General features: G+C 48.7%; 1 protein-coding gene across 1 annotated transcript; it reads right to left on the reverse strand.

Annotated features, from left to right (window-relative positions):
- Positions 1-3339: 3339 nt before the first annotated feature.
- On the reverse strand, positions 3340-14480 carry LOC119094985 (elongation of very long chain fatty acids protein 4-like). Its single transcript, XM_037217894.1, has 3 exons — positions 14421-14480; positions 10175-10439; positions 3340-3383 (listed from the first exon to the last, which is right to left on the reverse strand). Exons 1-3 carry the CDS (start codon positions 14478-14480, stop codon positions 3340-3342), a joined length of 369 nt encoding a protein of 122 aa, XP_037073789.1.
- Positions 14481-16267: the final 1787 nt, after the last annotated feature.

The raw sequence follows: 16267 nt of genomic DNA on the forward strand, positions 1-16267 counted from the left end.
GCTATTTCATACACTCCACACTGATTATGGCTGCTTAAAGCTGTCATAATGCAGCTTATCATGTACTGTCAACGCTGTGAATTCGAGACTGGGCGACTTTGTTGCATGTTCCACTAACCTTTAGCGCATCTGTTCAACATGTTGAGCCCTGCCACATATCTAAGTGCATTCTGTTAACTCGATAGGGGAGATCACTGAATAGATGGACCGATACATACCAACAGTGAACCATTTCACCCATATTTGCTTAATTTCCCCCCATGACCCACAGCTCTGGTAATTCGCGAAGGTGCACTTACCAACGAACGGTTGGAGCACATTAGGTACCGACCATGCCCGGCGACACGACTCATTATTCTCTCACCCGGCAGAAACAAACCCATTCTGCTTGCAGACTGGTAGAAAAGTTTTGTGACTGCGTCAATACGGTGGCATACAGGTGCGCTGTGATGTTCTGTGGCATACCTTACTCGGAAAGTCGCGAATGAATGGAATTCGCGCCAGCCCATAAGTCGCAGACTTTTCGTTGTTGCAAATTGTGTGGGTTTACAGGTGCAGCGGTGGTGCTGCCGGCGACCTGCACGACTGTTGTCCCAAACGCTAGCTTTGGCAAGTCACGGCAGGAGGTGAGGCCTGCCATTTCGTGAGCAATATGCATTGCAAAAGTATAAACCAATGACAGCAGCTTAAAACGGGGCGCAACAAGCCGTGCATTTTAATGGAAATAAATAACACCTTCTTAAACCAAAAAGCACGCCGATTCACGGCAGCTTTTTATAGTAAAAACAATCTGCTTCTGCACACTTTAATCTGCTTCTGCACTGCTGCACACAGCGCACATTCGTCTGACGCTCGTCTCGACTTCCGACACGGTAACAAATCCAGAAGGCTCAGCAGTGTCCACGCCACAGCAAGACGGTGGCGGCCGCCCCTGCGCCGCGCCCATGGGAAGGAAAATGACCCAATTCATAACAACAACAAACAGGTTAGTTAATCGGGTTTAGCGATCGGCATGTATGTGGCATGCACGCGCCTACGGCCATCAGCCCCAATGCCCCCCACCCCCACACCCTCGGTCAACAGCACAGCGCCAGTGCGGGTCAGCGTGACGGGCCGTGGTCGATACAACAGCCGAGGCCGTGGCGCGCGAGAGCCTGAGCCAGCGACAGACGCAGCTTGCCGCCGAGGTCAGGTCGAGAGGCGCTCGTGGCGACGGGCGGCGCGGCCCGCTCGGGCCGCCCTCGCAGGCTGAGCAGCAGCAGCGTCAGCAACACCACCAGGTAGACGCCAGGCATGGCGCACGTCCAGAGCGGCAGGCCGCAGCGGAGCCCCGGCATCTGCAAAATGATCGCGGTCAAGGTCACACAAACCTCGCGCTCGTCAACGTCATATACGTGTAACATCAGTCACAGCCAAGTTGTTATAAAGCTCGGTGCGATGAGGTTGACGCACAGGTCAGATGAATCAAAGTCAAGGTCACACCCACGCACGGCGCAGAGTGGTGGGATTCCTATGAACCAGGAGACTGCCGGTCAACTTCATATGCAGCATAAGTTTACCGAAATCTCATCTGTCGGACTACGCGCATAGAGCGGATTAAAAACGATCTAATCTTAAAAGGTTCAGCAAGTACCTTACAACGTATTACTCGCGCTGTAACAATCCTATGAAAGGAACTTGATGAACTTGATCTAACAAAATGTTGGTTTTGATCATCGATGGTTTGAATGTATCCAAGACTTTTGATATAAGCATGTCATTTCGTGGAATATTTCACAAAAAAGCGCTTTTAAATGGTAACAGGAGCAGTTTAACAGGTGGCTAACAAGTCATGACCAAGGTACCATCCATACAGGTACAAAACAAAAATCATGGCTGACTGCTAGCAGTACACCTGAAACGCAAAGTGAAAGCATTATATACAGATACACCACGAGTGACCTGATTGATGGCCTTAATGTAGCATTGTAGTATTCACATTTTTATGAGCATGCACTTAGTTTTGCCAAAAAAATATGCATTAGAGGCCTGCGCACACTCAAATATTTTGCAGTAAGTGCTCTGTTTTCAATGCCAGTAAACCTTGTATAATGGCACGAAGTTAATGCTGAGGAAAATTACAAGTACTTCCATACTGTTGGATAACTTCAGTTCGGTGCTCTCTATGAATACACGAAGAAAATGTAAAAGCAAGTAGGATGTCCCCTTCTCAGAACTGAAACTAGGTTCTGAAAACTCAATTCACCTCTGAAGTCCGCTCAGAATCCGCAATTTAGGTGTTCTTCTAGAAATCTCTTCATTCCCCTTGTAGATCACGCCTCTGCGCACGAAAATATAGCGTGCTGGAGGTGGTCTCAAAGAAATCTTATCTCCTTTGAGACCATGAAACCATGCCGATTTAGTCCGACACCGGACTAAGTCGGCATGGACTCCACAGAAAATGTGCGGCAAAATCCTACGGATTCAAGGAGAGCCTTACATCCCGACCCCAACGGCGTCTGATGACGCTCTGTTGAAGGTCACATCGAGATGATTCAGATGCAGATGCAGATGTGCGTTCGTCAATAATTCAGAACCATGGTGGCTTTTCACGTGTCCCGTCAGTATAATAGTACATCAATAATACGTCAAAATACGATGTGGTACAATACAAATAAAACGCCGCAGATACAGACACGAGCGTCGCTGTAACGAAACAGCAAGTGCAAAAGAGGTTTTCAGGCGTCTAAACAAGATTTCGCTCAAAAGTTTCGATGGAATGACAGTAGATACGGATCAACCTTGTTCCACTTCAGCAGAGTGACCCCTCTGGTTCACAATTAGCGCCTGGCTGTTTCAGTCTGCGTTCGAGGCTATGTTACGCGGTCTGCCTTGCGAGTGCTGTAGTCGCTTAGCTCGTGGGACGTATGATTTTGCTGCTGTACTCGGGATTAGCTGCCCTATTAGCTCGCTGAACTGCGCAGACGGCGTGGCATTCGTCTAGCTCAGCCGCTCGCAGCTGATCAGCTGCCGGGCTGCTCCATAACACCTGAGATGAGATCACAGCGTCTGCGATCACTGACCACTCGGGCAGCTTCTCAGCTGCCGAGCTGCTCGATAACACCTGAGATGCGATCACAGCGTCTGCGATCACTGACCACTCGTGCAGCTGTTCAGCTGCTGAGCTGCTCTACAACACCTGAGATGCGATCACAGCGTCTGCGATCACTGGCCACTCGGGCAGCTTCTCAGCTGCCGAGTTGCTCGATAATACCTGAGATGAGATCACAGCGCATCCGACCATTGGCCACTCGAGCAGCTGCTCAGCTGCCAGGCTGCCCGATAACACCTGAGATGCGATCACAGCGTCTCCGACCACTGGCCACTCGAGCACAGCAGTTGACCTGCCGCACGCGAGCAATCTGCGTCACGCCATACGAGCCATGCACGCTCATGCGGTACCGAACGACCGAAGGAACGAGAACCCGCACAATGATTATCAGCGTGTTCGCAGGCAGCACGCGACACGCGTGACTGAGGGCGATCAGAACGCATGTACATATATGTGGAAGTCATAGCGTCAATGTGTGCCTGGTTAGGTCAATATGTGCCTGGTCAGGTCAATATGTGCCTGGTCAGGTCAATGTGCGCCTGGTCAGGTCAATGTGTGCCTGGTCAGGTCAATATGTGCCTGGTCAGGTCAATGTGCGCTTGATCAGGTCAATATGTGCCTGGTCAGGTCAATGTGCGCCTGGTCATGTCAATGTGCGCCTGGTCAGGTCAACCCGTGCCTGCTTATGTTAATGTGTGCCTGGTCATGTCAATTTATGCCTGGTCATGTCAATGTGTGCCTGGTCAGGTCAATGTGTGCCTGGTCATGTCAATGTGTGCCTGGTCAGGTAAATATGTGCCTGGTCATGTCAATGTGCGCCTGGTCAGGTCAACCCGTGCCTGCTTATGTTAATGTGTGCCTGGTCATGTCAATGTGTGCCTGGTCAGGTCAATGTGTGCCTGGTCATGTCAATGTGTGCCTGGTCAGGTCAATATGTGCCTGGTCAGGTCAATATATGCCTGGTCATGTCAATGTGCGCCTGGTCAGGTCAACCCGTGCCTGCCTATGTTAATGTGTGCCTGGTCATGTCAATGTGTGCCTGGTCAGGTCAATATGTGTCTGGTCATGTCAATGTGCGCCTGGTCAGGTCAACCCGTGCCTGCTTATGTTAATGTGTGCCTGGTCATGTCAATGTGTGCCTGGTCAGGTCAATGTGTGCCTGGTCATGTCAATGTGTGCCTGGTCAGGTCAATATGTGCCTGGTCATGTCAATGTGCGCCTGGTCAGGTCAACCCGTGCCTGCTTATGTTAATGTGTGCCTGGTCATGTCAATTTATGCCTGGCCATGTCAATGTGTGCCTGGTCAGGTCAATGTGTGCCTGGTCATGCCAATGTGTGCCTAGTCATGTCAATATGTGCCTGGTCATGTCAATGTGCGCCTGGTCAGGTCAACCCGTGCCTGCTTATGTTAATGTGTGCCTGGTCATGTCAATTTATGCCTGGCCATGTTAATGTGTGCCTGATCATGTCAATGTGTGCCTGGTCATGTCAATGTGTGCCTGGTCATGTCAATGTGTGCCTGGTCATGTCAATGTGCGTCTGAGTCTGGTTAGGTCAAATGGCGGTCTAGGCACAGCCCAGGTTTTTCACCGTCGCTGCATGCCTCACTACGGACCCACAGCATGTGACCGTAACGGGAGTGACGCTCCTCGGCGTTGTCGGTGTGCCCCGTACAAATATTTCAGTTTTGGCGCTCTTGACCTTCATGTCATTTTGTCAAAACAATCGGTAGAGAAAATCAAGGGCGGTTTCTATGAGAGAAACGATAATTGCCAAAGTCTAATTCTACTCGTAACATGAATTTGCGGATCATCTGCAAACTTAACGATGGCGGCACCATTGGGCACGTGCAGACTCAGGCCGTTGGCGAAAAGCATGCATAGGACCACGTAAGACGCAGCTAAGGCTCCCTTTAGAACACCCCGATGTTGTTTTCTCTTGGCCGAGGCGTTATGCCGGAGCCATCAAGACCACGCTCTCGCGCGTGCTGCACGTGCCCCGCCAAATAGTCTGTGAACCAACTGGCGTTGACAGCGTCATACTCAGAAATAGTCTGTGAACCAACTGGCATTGACACCGTCATATTCAGCTGTTCGAGAAGTTTCTGGTGAGGCATAACGTCAGCACCTTTGGAAAGACTGAAAAGGGCCAACCCTGAAATTTCGCCGCTGTTCATGGCACGAAGGGCGCGATCAGTGATGACACAGAGACCTGTCTCAGTCCAGTGTCGTTGTCGGTATTCGTGTTGTGCTGCAGCCAGTAAACATAGCGTGTCCAGGCAGTCGGCCAGCTGTTTTTGTACCACACTCTCCATTATTTGCATTGTACTCGATAGACTAGGACGCGTATCAGTTGGATTAATGGTTGTCCTTCCTTTGGGTATCTGTGTACCTATCGCATGCTTTCATTCTGCTGAGGTAAGTCCGGTGACAAGACTCGTGCGTGTGTATTGAGGAAGGCGTGGCGAAAAACAGTTAAAAATAGCTGCAGCGTGCTCATGCTCACAACGTCTACTCCGGTGGATGTTTACGGCTTCATGATGAAGGACGTAGTGCAGTGTGACAATGTCGGTAGGATGAATCATAAACGTGCCTGCGGAGCCACATGGTAACCAGACTGGGACAGGCACGGTCGGTAACGGGAAACCGGCAGAACTGTAGAAGATCCTATCATGACGTCATAGCCGTGATGCAATTAATGCGGACGCTGTAAGAGAACGAGAAAATGCGCGGATCTCCCAGCCTGCCGACCAATCAGTTTTTTACCTGAAGCGTGAAAGGAGCCCACACTACATCGGTGCGGGGGTACGGCATCATTGCCCGAGGAGGCAATGCCGGGAGTTAGGCGGGGCCAGAACTGTTCACTAGCACCGAACGTACTATACAACTGCAAAAAGCAGCCTGCAAAAAGATATCGCCTGTTGTATGCATACACTTTTCTAGCTAGATGGTGCTGGCGACAGGCTTTTGGAAGTGCTTCACACACAATGCAGACCGCTCAAGTGGAGAGCTAACCTGCATAAGAACGGAGTAAACCGCGATCCCAGCGAACTGCAGCATTTGCAGATGGATGAGGTAACGCTTCCTTTTGGAAGTGGCTTTTGGAAGTGCTTCACACACAATGCAGACCGCTCAAGTGGAGAGCTAACCTGCATAAGAACGGAGTAAACCGCGATCCCAGCGAACTGTAGCATTTGCAGATGGATGAGGTAACGCTTCCACCACAGATAGCGGCGCATCGCGGGCCCCAGACTGGCCAGTAGGTAGTAGCTGTAAATAACACCGTGGACGAAACTGTTGATGGCCAGTGGCAGCCAGCTGGCCCCGCCTGAAATGTAGGGAGTGGTTTACCGCTGTTACGTCAGCATAGTCACGGAGTATAAGAAGTTACCTATAATTGCTACCACAGCACAGTCACGCAGCATAGGGAGTTGCCTACAGCTGCTACCTCAGCACAATCCTGTAGTATAGGGAGTTGTCTACAGTTGCTGCCTCAGCAGAGTCACGGAGCGTGCTGACACTGGAGCGTCGTTCAAGCTTCAGGTTTATCGGGTTTCACATAAAATTAAATCAATTTCAAGGATGCACAAAGCCCTTTTAGGGCACATACATTTGTAGTATATCATCCGCGATCTCGTTGAATACGAAACCACAGATTTTACTGGATATTTTTTCACAGGTCATTTTTTGGCACTGTGAGTTTAAAAGTGTTTATTGTCTCAGCTCTCTTTATTTGCAGAGGTCATGGCAGATTTGAAATGCATCTAATGCGTTCCTGCGTTCCTGTGCTGCACATTTCTTGGCGACCTTTGTGTGCGTGCCGGCTACTGCTTTTGCCTCTCGGCTAGATGTATTTCAGTGCATGGACTTCAAAAACACAATCAGAAATGAATCATCCTGCAGTTTCTGGCTTCTGGTAAAGTTAAAAGGGTCAACATAAAATTTAAACAAAAATTGTGGCGCCTAAAGGTCGCCTCGAAATTCACTTACTGAAACTTATAACTTAAAACTCAAACCTCATTACTTGTGCCATATATATATTTTCCCAATGATGAGACAAAACCTCGTAACGCAATAATGTAGAGATAACGGCGAATATATGAGTGACTTTGTACGAACAATCTTTGCGATACAGTTAAGCGGAAAGCTGGGAGTCTCGTACGCTGTAACAAGAAGCTTGCTCATGCGGAAGCAATGCTCCTTTTGATCAAACATGCATGAACTCACACAAAAAGTATTCTGCCAAGATACACTGACATGAAACCTCACGACCAGGCAATTAAGGAAGAAGGTACCACCAAGAGGTATGGAGAAAAGCTGGTGATTTATCAACTGGGGCAGAAGAAGGCCTGCGGTATTCTTAAGAAAAGAAGTGAAAGCTTTAGAAAAGAGTTGTAGTTATGTTTCCCTGAACATGAACTAAGACGAAAAGGGTTTGACGACTTTAACGTAATTGAGTGTAATGTTAGACTTTTTGCTGAAAATTCATTTCGCAAAAATTCTCAAGACTCCATGCTGGACACAAAATATTACTGGAAACTAAAGACAGCTGCATCAGCTCATCAAACGATGATCTTACTGAAAAATAAAAGGGGGTACTGAAACTTATATTAAACTGCCACATTTTGCCAAAATACGATAAACATAAGAAGAAAGAAGAACTATAATTTTGTCCCAGGATATCGCAAATGTTGGAAAATAAGAAAAGGACGCAATAGACAAGGATCTTAAAAATAGCTTTCTGGGAGAGACCACGAAAAAACGTGAAAGTAGCAACACACACACACACAAACACACACACACACACACACACACACACACACACACACACACACACACACACACACACACACACACACACACACACACACACACACACATACACACACACACACACACACACACACACACACACACACACACACACACACACACACACACACACACACACACACACACAAACACACACAGGTTTTTTGTTTGTGTGTGTGGTATATTTATTGCTTTTAAAACTGGACTGCTTCCGTGACTGGGCTTTTGCCTGTGGAGTGCTCATGCCCTAAATAAACAAATAAACAAGTATTCGAACAAGAGCTCAGGACTTCGGTAAAGAGCTTTGTGAAAAAGAGGACATCTTTATTCAGCGAGCGAGCAAACCATCGCTTTGCGTGATGCTTCACAATAAAGAATGTAATGAGAAGCTAATTCTATCTTGAACGATAAAGAAAAATTACTTCGTGCCACAAAAGATCCAGCAGACTAACTCAAACTATGCGTGACAAACTGATCACTGCTGCGAATGCCGTTGTTGATGGCGCACACTTCTCCAAGATAAGAGGTATCCCTGGTTACACTAGTGGCTCTATAAATACTCACAAAAATGACAGCTCCCTTTCGTAAGATATACACACATGCATATATATATTTATATATACACATATGTATATATGTATGCATGTATATATGCATATATATAAATATATATATATATATATATATATATATATATATATATATACACATATATATATATATATATATATATATATAGATAGATATATATATAGATAGATATGTGTATGATATATATATAGATATATATATATAGATATATATAGATATATGTATATACATATATATATATATATATATATATACACATATATATATATATATATATATATATATATATATATGTACATATATATAGGTGTGTCCAGATCTTGCAAAAAGAGTGTAAAGAAGATTGAATGCTGCATTACAATGCTAATAATCTGAATATTCGTCAGCCAATGCTGGCACTAGGGTGCTAGGAGAGGTTAACGTGGTACTATCTTTGCACAACTGTAATTAGAGGAAAGAAGAGAAGCGTTTCTGAGCAGGGTTGCCTCCAGGGATGCAGCAAGGGTTCTATATCACCTGGAACTTGATGGCCTAAAATCGGAATAACATTTCATCGCTCACTGCTGTGCAGTGAACAACGCTCCAAACAAACGATGCCAAGGGCGGATCCAGAAAGAAAAGGACGGGGGCATTGCAGGATAAGAACAACGTGGCCACCAACAACAGGCCTTCCGCTATCGGTCTCGGCGATGGGCCACCCTCCAGTCACGTGTCCCGTCCTCCCTTCTTTGAAGAACTGGGTACGCCTGTGCCACCTTTCGTAATTCGCCTGTGGCACCTGTCGTAATTCGCCTGTGGCACCTATCGTAATTCGCCTGTGCCATCTGTCGTAATTGTACGTTGGCACTGTAATTAAATTACAGTGCGTATCATCCTCATACCAGACAGTAACATCTTTTACTTACCCAGGTTCTTATCCAACCGCTTTAATAGGCATTCTGGTTCTACCTATGTTACAATTTTGATATGTACCTGTTTTCCTAGAAGCAAAGCAAGGCACAGTGACATTTGCGTCTCATGCATCGAATTAAAAACCCGTCATTACAATGTTTTTTACTCCGTTTTGCGTTTCCTTGATGGCACGGTAGATTTCCAATTTCAAAATATTGCCATCTTGTATGAATTTCAAAATAATTGTCCGTCTTTCTCTTGAAAATTGCGTTGAAATAGACTGATTACTATCACAAATAAGTGACATAAAAAATATTCGCTTTTAGGTTTTCGCCTCCCTCTGTCCCCCCCCCCCCCCATAAGAAGTAAGTGGGACTTTCTTTCCGCAAATATGGATCTGAGAAATTCAACCGTTTTTTTAATCAACCCGGTATTCGCAGAGTTCAGGCGGGCGGTTCGGGGAGTTTACGGCCTCCAACTGGCTCTCAATCAATGTTGTGTAAAGTACGATGACGCAATCAAACAATGACGGATTGAATCATACAAAAGGTTATGAGAGCTTATCTCATCTTATATCATGGTTGCTTTGATATCTTAAAATGCGGAATATTCCCTTTAAGAACTGCTTGGCTCCAGCTCCCAACTGCTAAGTCTGCCTAGCGCATCAGGCCCCATGCCTATTTCAGGTAAAAATCCTGCTTCGGAAAAGCTTGCCGTCATGAACCAGAAGATGAACAAGAACCATGAACCATGAACATGATGCATGAGCGGAGCACCAGCTGAGACAAACCTGGGGCGTACACCGACGCTATCCAGCCGCTGAACAACATCGAGCCGTGGTGGTACACGTGGAAGTACGTCATCCTCTCGTGGTCCTTCCGCAGCACCAGGAACACCGTATCCAGGAAGTCAAGCATCTTGCTCAGGACGAAGACGGCGATGGCATCAGCCAGCCGCTGCGCCCGCGGGTCGTCGTTGACGTCGACAGGGACGCAGAGCCAGCTGGACGGCCTGCTGACCAGCGTCTCGTGCAGCAGGTACCCGCTCAGCCAGACCTGTCGAAGCACGGAACGCCGGTCACAGCCTGCCGAAGCACGGGACGCCGGTCACAGCCTACCGAAGTGACGCCGGTCACAGCCTGCTGAAGCACGGGACGCCGATCACAGCCTGCCGAAGTGACGCCGATCACAGCCTGCCGAAGTGACGCCGATCACAGCCTGCCGAAGTGACGCCGATCACAGCCTGCCGAAGTGACGCCGGTCACAGCCTGCCGAAGTGACGCCGATCACAGCCTGCCGAAGTGACGCCGGTCACAGCCTGCCGAAGTGACGTCGGTCACAAACTGCTGAAGAACGGGAGGCAGGTCATGGCGGGCGACGCATTAGCCCAGGTGGGGCCATCGCGCATTTTCACGAGAGGTGGGGGTTGGGAGGCCAGGGGAGGACCTCCGGCTGTCCCTATGACCACCGGACGTTGACATGACCAGCTTGGCCGCCTTTGACGCTCCGTTATCAAGAACAGGCGATGACCATAAAGCATGCTCTGAACTAACACAGCCGCACTCACTAAAGAGGTCTTGGCTCCTATACGGTAGGTCCCAAGGGAATGTGCCACCTTTGGTGCATATCTTAACAGCATATTCTGGTAAAACTCCAACAGGCGTTATGTCTAATAATAACTCCGGGGTGTGGTACTACAGTGCCAACGATTTGTAAGAAGCAAATGCATTTTAAGAATTTTGGAGTCCAGCGTACGCAGCGTTACAACGCAGCTTCATTTAACTCACGTGAAAATGGCCCGACAGTTGCATTCAATTTTTCCACATATGGTATTTTAGTTCTCACAGCAAAGATCAAGTATGTTGTCTGATTATTTTTGACCATCGCAAAGACCAAAAAGCTTGTCAAACACTGTTTTTTACACAAAGATTTAAAATGGAGCTTTGCGTGAACAAAACGAAACACTCACAATTTGTTTTAGGACCTCCAGCTTGAGCATAAGCACACAAATGCAATGGATGCATGTCATTGTCACCTTATCGCATGCCGATCCTGCCCAACTCACATGTCACTCGTGGCGCATATTCCGCACCAAGCACCCCATTAAAAAACACATTGTTTTAAACAATGGATGCAGCACAGAAACGTCTCCTACTCTGTCATCAGGTCCTGTGCGCTTAGATTCGCGACGTTCCAGCTTTCATTGGGACGCTCCACAGTTTTGCTGAAAGATTAAAACCGCCTCCACTGTTTGCCAGCAGGTTTTGCCGGTTCGGACACATCGCTTTTACGTGGCGCATTGACGCAACAGTGTCCCGGACAGCCGGGCGTTACACATCGGACTCTGAAGCCATCAAGGCTATCCTGTCTTAAATCCTCTTGACCACCTGCTTACTTACTTGCATTACGACTGGCTTCTATCTACGTGAAATATTTGTTCTTTTAATTGCTTTCTTATCTGACTTTTATGCCTAACGATTTTTCTCCCATTCGAGTTTTTTCCTGCTGGCTTTTCGTTCTTTGATGTTTTTTTCCAATATTTTACCAATACCGACTATTTATCCCTCATGATTTTTTCACCTTGGGCCCTGTTGGCTTTGATCCCACCTGACTTGTTGGTAGGACCACTAACTAGTTTTGTTGATTAGTCGTATTTCGACTATTTTCGTTTCACTTTTTTGCCATTGGCAGGCACCGTCACATACGCAGAGCCCTACATGATAAATTTATGTTAAAAAACAACAACCTTTATATGTACACACATATATATATATATATATATATATATGCATTTGGCCATATATATATATATATATATATATGTATATATATATATATATATATATATATATATATATATATTCGCTTAGAATTAAACAAAGAACACATTCAGTTTTTGTGCTAGTGCTTGGCATGATTTCGTAAGTACTTCCATGCAAAGCTGAAATAAAGCAACTCTCTGGATAAATTCACCCTTGACCTGACATGAAGGGGTGAGGCACTAGTTTAGCAACATACACATGGTAGGATTTCGCTTAGATCGATACACTGCTTTTTCCGTGAAGCTCTATTTGTTTTGGTTGGAAACAGCATTAGAATGGGCGGGGGAGGATCGTAACGACCAGCTCTGAGGGTTAAGCGATGCTCATTTGTTACGGCGTAACGGGAGGAACATTTCTTTGGGTCCACCTTTTTCATGCGTTGAACTTCATACCGCACCACACATATATGCATTATGCTTTGGGGAGTGCTAAACGCGCGACAGTAGAAGGCACTGTAGCGCTCAAAATATGTCCATGTACAATGCGCATGCGCGGCTGGTCTAGCCCGAGGGTCAAGATGAGTTGTCGAGAGCTCGTGGAAACGTTTTGTTCATGCCATGTTTGCATTACTGTTGACACCAATGCAGTGAGCCACGAGATGCTGGAGATAAAACAATTGTAAAAGGGCAAGGTACTTTGCTTTTATTCCGAAAATTCATCACTTCCGCAGCGTATGTGAGAGGAGCGACTGCTTAAGTCACAAAATATAACCTGGAAATTGTGCATGCCGGGGAGCGTACTGAAACTGTAAACGTTCTTTTGTGCTATTGTTTTAGCATAAACTAGTAATTACGCTGCTCTTCTAATAAAACTGACCGTGATTTGAATATTTCTAGGATCAGCATTCCTTGTAATTACAGGTTAAGTCATATAGAAACAGTTTTTCATTCTTGTGTGGAATTTTCTTACTGGGATGGATCGAAACAGTGTCGACCATTTGAGTAAGTAAGGTCGACCGATCTTCGCCAGGGTACGTTCATCATTTTACAGAATCAGGCATTGACCAAATGGCTTAGAACAGTTAAAAGTATAAGTCTCGAGCACGCTCCAACGCAATTTCATCTCGCGAGAACGCCGAAGCCCAACGTTGTAGTGTCCATGGGCTGCGCAACGTCGCCTGTCGCAGCTGTCATTTTGTGGGCGTAGAAAGCCGGCCGAAAACGACAGCGTGGCGGAAAATAGTGCTTTCGAACGTTTTTTAAGTTAAATAGTGCGTTTTACAGGTTGATATTGCCGCAAACTCCGCTTGTGCAGTTAACAGATTGTAGATCTGAACAGATTAGCAGTTACGACACAACAAATATTTCACGCAATGTTGCGCTATCTGCTGTTCGGTTTGGTGTAACAGCTAATCTGATCGAGGAATCAATGTGGATGTTGCGCATGTGAAATGCGCACAACGAGATGTGAACTCCTGATAATACGGCTTTAGCATAACAGATGTATAAAGCGTACGAAGATACTACTTTCCCGCACATGGGCGTTTTTGCCCAACCAGATCATAGCCTGCTGTTAGCAACAGTGACCGACGGCGTCCAGCATATGGGCACTGCGATTCCGGGAGCCTTAATCTTGCAAGGAAAGACTGCGAGCGCGCGTACTCCAACCAATTCGTATCACTTTGTTGTGGTGTCTGGAATGCTTTTATCCCATAGCTGCATGTTATAAAGGAAACCTAGAAGTCCGTTGTGAAGAAAAGTATCGTTCTTGCAGGATACTGGTACGTCAATTTTGAACGGTGACCTGATCGGACCTGATCCAAGTGAATAATAAAAAAGGTTGGATGTACTCCCCATGGTCTTAACACCTATTTCCGTGCCCTCAATATCCGTTTCGACCTGTCAACATAGATTTTAACTGCATCTATCAGAACGACTGTTTTTTACCTTTCGTGGCCTCTGGTGACCTCACGGTTGAGCTTAGGTCAAAAATTTGATATGCATTCTTTATGTGAGGATACCTTAAAATAGTGTCTTTGTTTCTCTCATGCGGCATCTGGAAGTCGGAAATCTTAGGGGCGGGAAGTCAGCTTTCCCCGGCCGGGCGCGGTTGTCTCAGACCCCCGGCCGGATGTGGGTCAATATCCAAGTCGACGTAACACGTGACACAGATGAGGCCATCCGCTCTTAGCGCCTGTGGTGCGCCACGTCCGCCGCCTCGCCTGCGCCATGTTGCAATGGGTGAGCGGGAGAAGAAAGCCATGTCACCGCCTCACCTGCGCCACGTTGTACAGGGCGAGCGGCAGCCGAAGGCGCGGCGTGGGCCGGCCCTTCATCAACCGCGGTCCGCAGCCCACCAGCAGCAGGTAGCCGCCCAGCGGCAGCAGCACGGCGGCCGCCGACGACTGTATGAGGCGGCCGGAGACGCGCGGGTCGCGCCGGTGCGCCAACACACGCGCCACCTCCCAGACCTGGTCCATGCCGGTCGCTGGTGCTCTCTGTCGGACGGTACGTGGCGGCGAATCTGCTCCACTGACGGTCGTCCCCGTCGATGGGCTGGTGGGAGACTGTGCTCGCCGAGTTGGTCACCGGTGCGGGTGCGGCGCGGGCCCCCGCCGAGCCTGACGGAAAGTGGAAAGTGCGGATGCAAGACTGGGCTGCGACCGGAACAGACCAGCTCGACCGCCAGCCATAATCCGGTGGTGCAGAGCGCGTCCGGCAGCGGCTGCACTCCTAGCAGTAAAATCCTGCTCGTCGCAGCGGGGCTCCTGCTAGTGACCTCGGAGAGGAGCAAAAACGTGCCGTGGTCCATTTTTCGTTGGCGGGGCTTTTGTCGCGGTCATTTTACTTGCCATTTGTACCTGGCGGTTATAAAACAACATCGATGTTTTGTTTTGCTTTCGCTAGTTTTCTCCTCATTGCGAGCATGTATTGTACAAGCTTTTTAAAATGTAGATTCCAGCCTTAGCGATATTAGCAGTTATGGGCATAGCTTCGCGTGCTCTCAGGTACACGACCAGCGTACCTCCCCGAGCCGGATTACGGTGCTGATGGCAGTCCGTAGTGGGTGGATAGCCACCGACCTGAGGTACGTCCACTTTTGCCTTAACGGAACCAGTTCTTTTCTGGGTCAGGAGACGTAGACCGCGCCTATTGGCCGCTTGCACTTGCATGCGACTACGATACAGGCGCAATGAACTGGGTGGAGAAATCATTCGTTATGGAGCCGGCCGATGGGGTTGCAGGAAGTTGGCCCTCTGCCCTCGTTGGCCGGTTGCCGACTGGCCTTTCCATTTCAGTCGAGTCGGAGTCGGAGTCGGACAATGCGCCCGCTCTGGGACTCGTGCCAAGTCCCGTTGGAGTACGAGTCCAGCATCTCCCGCCCAGACCACGGAGACGGCATCAGCGGGCTGACATGCGTCGACTTCTCCACAAGGTTCTCTTTCCGCCACCGGAGCCGGCACATGGATGGTCGGTTACCGGTTGCTTGAGACGTCGGCGCACCGGTGAGGCAACCTATCGTGCCTGTATCGCGCCTGTAACCTGTGGCACTGGTTGTGTCACCGTCTCTTAAGCCCCGTAGAGGCGGGCCGCGTCCCGGCTCAGCGGCGCCCCGCTCCCTCGGCGCCCCCCCCCCCCCCCCCGCGACGTCCCGTCCCCTCGGCACCCCTTCAGCGGTGCCCCACCCTTCAGCTCCGTCCCCCCTCCCCGGCACCCCTCAGCGGCGATTCGTCCCTCGGAGCCCTGCCCCCTCGGTTTCCCGTCCCCTCGGCGCCCCTCAGCAGCGCTCCGTCCCCTCGGTTCCCCGCCCCCTCGGCGCCCCTCAGAAGCGCCCTCTCAGCACCCCTCAGCGGTACCCAGCCCTACGGCGCCCCTCTCCGTGTCCCGCGGGCCGTGGTCGGGAGACCCCTGCGCTCTGGCCGAATGCCGCGCCAGCCAGTTTGGACTGTGCTAACCGGGAGACGCAACATAGCCACTGGCATGCACGACCGGTGTGACTTGCCCATGTGTTTCCTGAGCATGACGCACGTGATGCTTACTCTTTTTCCTCGTGATGGAACTATGACGGAGGGTAACAGTTTCCGTGTGAACCGTCGGTGCCTGGTGCTGTGTCGACGTCGAG

The sequence above is a fragment of the Pollicipes pollicipes genome, unplaced genomic scaffold (genome assembly GCF_011947565.3).
Source record: "Pollicipes pollicipes isolate AB1234 unplaced genomic scaffold, Ppol_2.1 Scaffold_4219;HRSCAF=4965_pilon_pilon_pilon, whole genome shotgun sequence".
In the NCBI taxonomy this organism is placed as follows: domain Eukaryota; kingdom Metazoa; phylum Arthropoda; class Thecostraca; order Pollicipedomorpha; family Pollicipedidae; genus Pollicipes; species Pollicipes pollicipes.

Excerpts from the sequence above, each read along its gene's own strand:
- LOC119094985 (XM_037217894.1), bottom strand. The coding sequence starts at position 14,480 with ATGAAGGGCCGGCCCACGCCGCGCCTTCGGCTGCCGCTCGCCCTGTAC. Across the intron at positions 10,440-14,420 it reads CCCTGTACAACGTGGCGCAG|GTCTGGCTGAGCGGGTACCT; the intron begins GTGAGGCGGTGA and ends GTGCTTCGACAG. Across the intron at positions 3,384-10,174 it reads AGCGTCGGTGTACGCCCCAG|GTCAACTGCTGTGCTCGAGT; the intron begins GTTTGTCTCAGC and ends CGCGTGCGGCAG.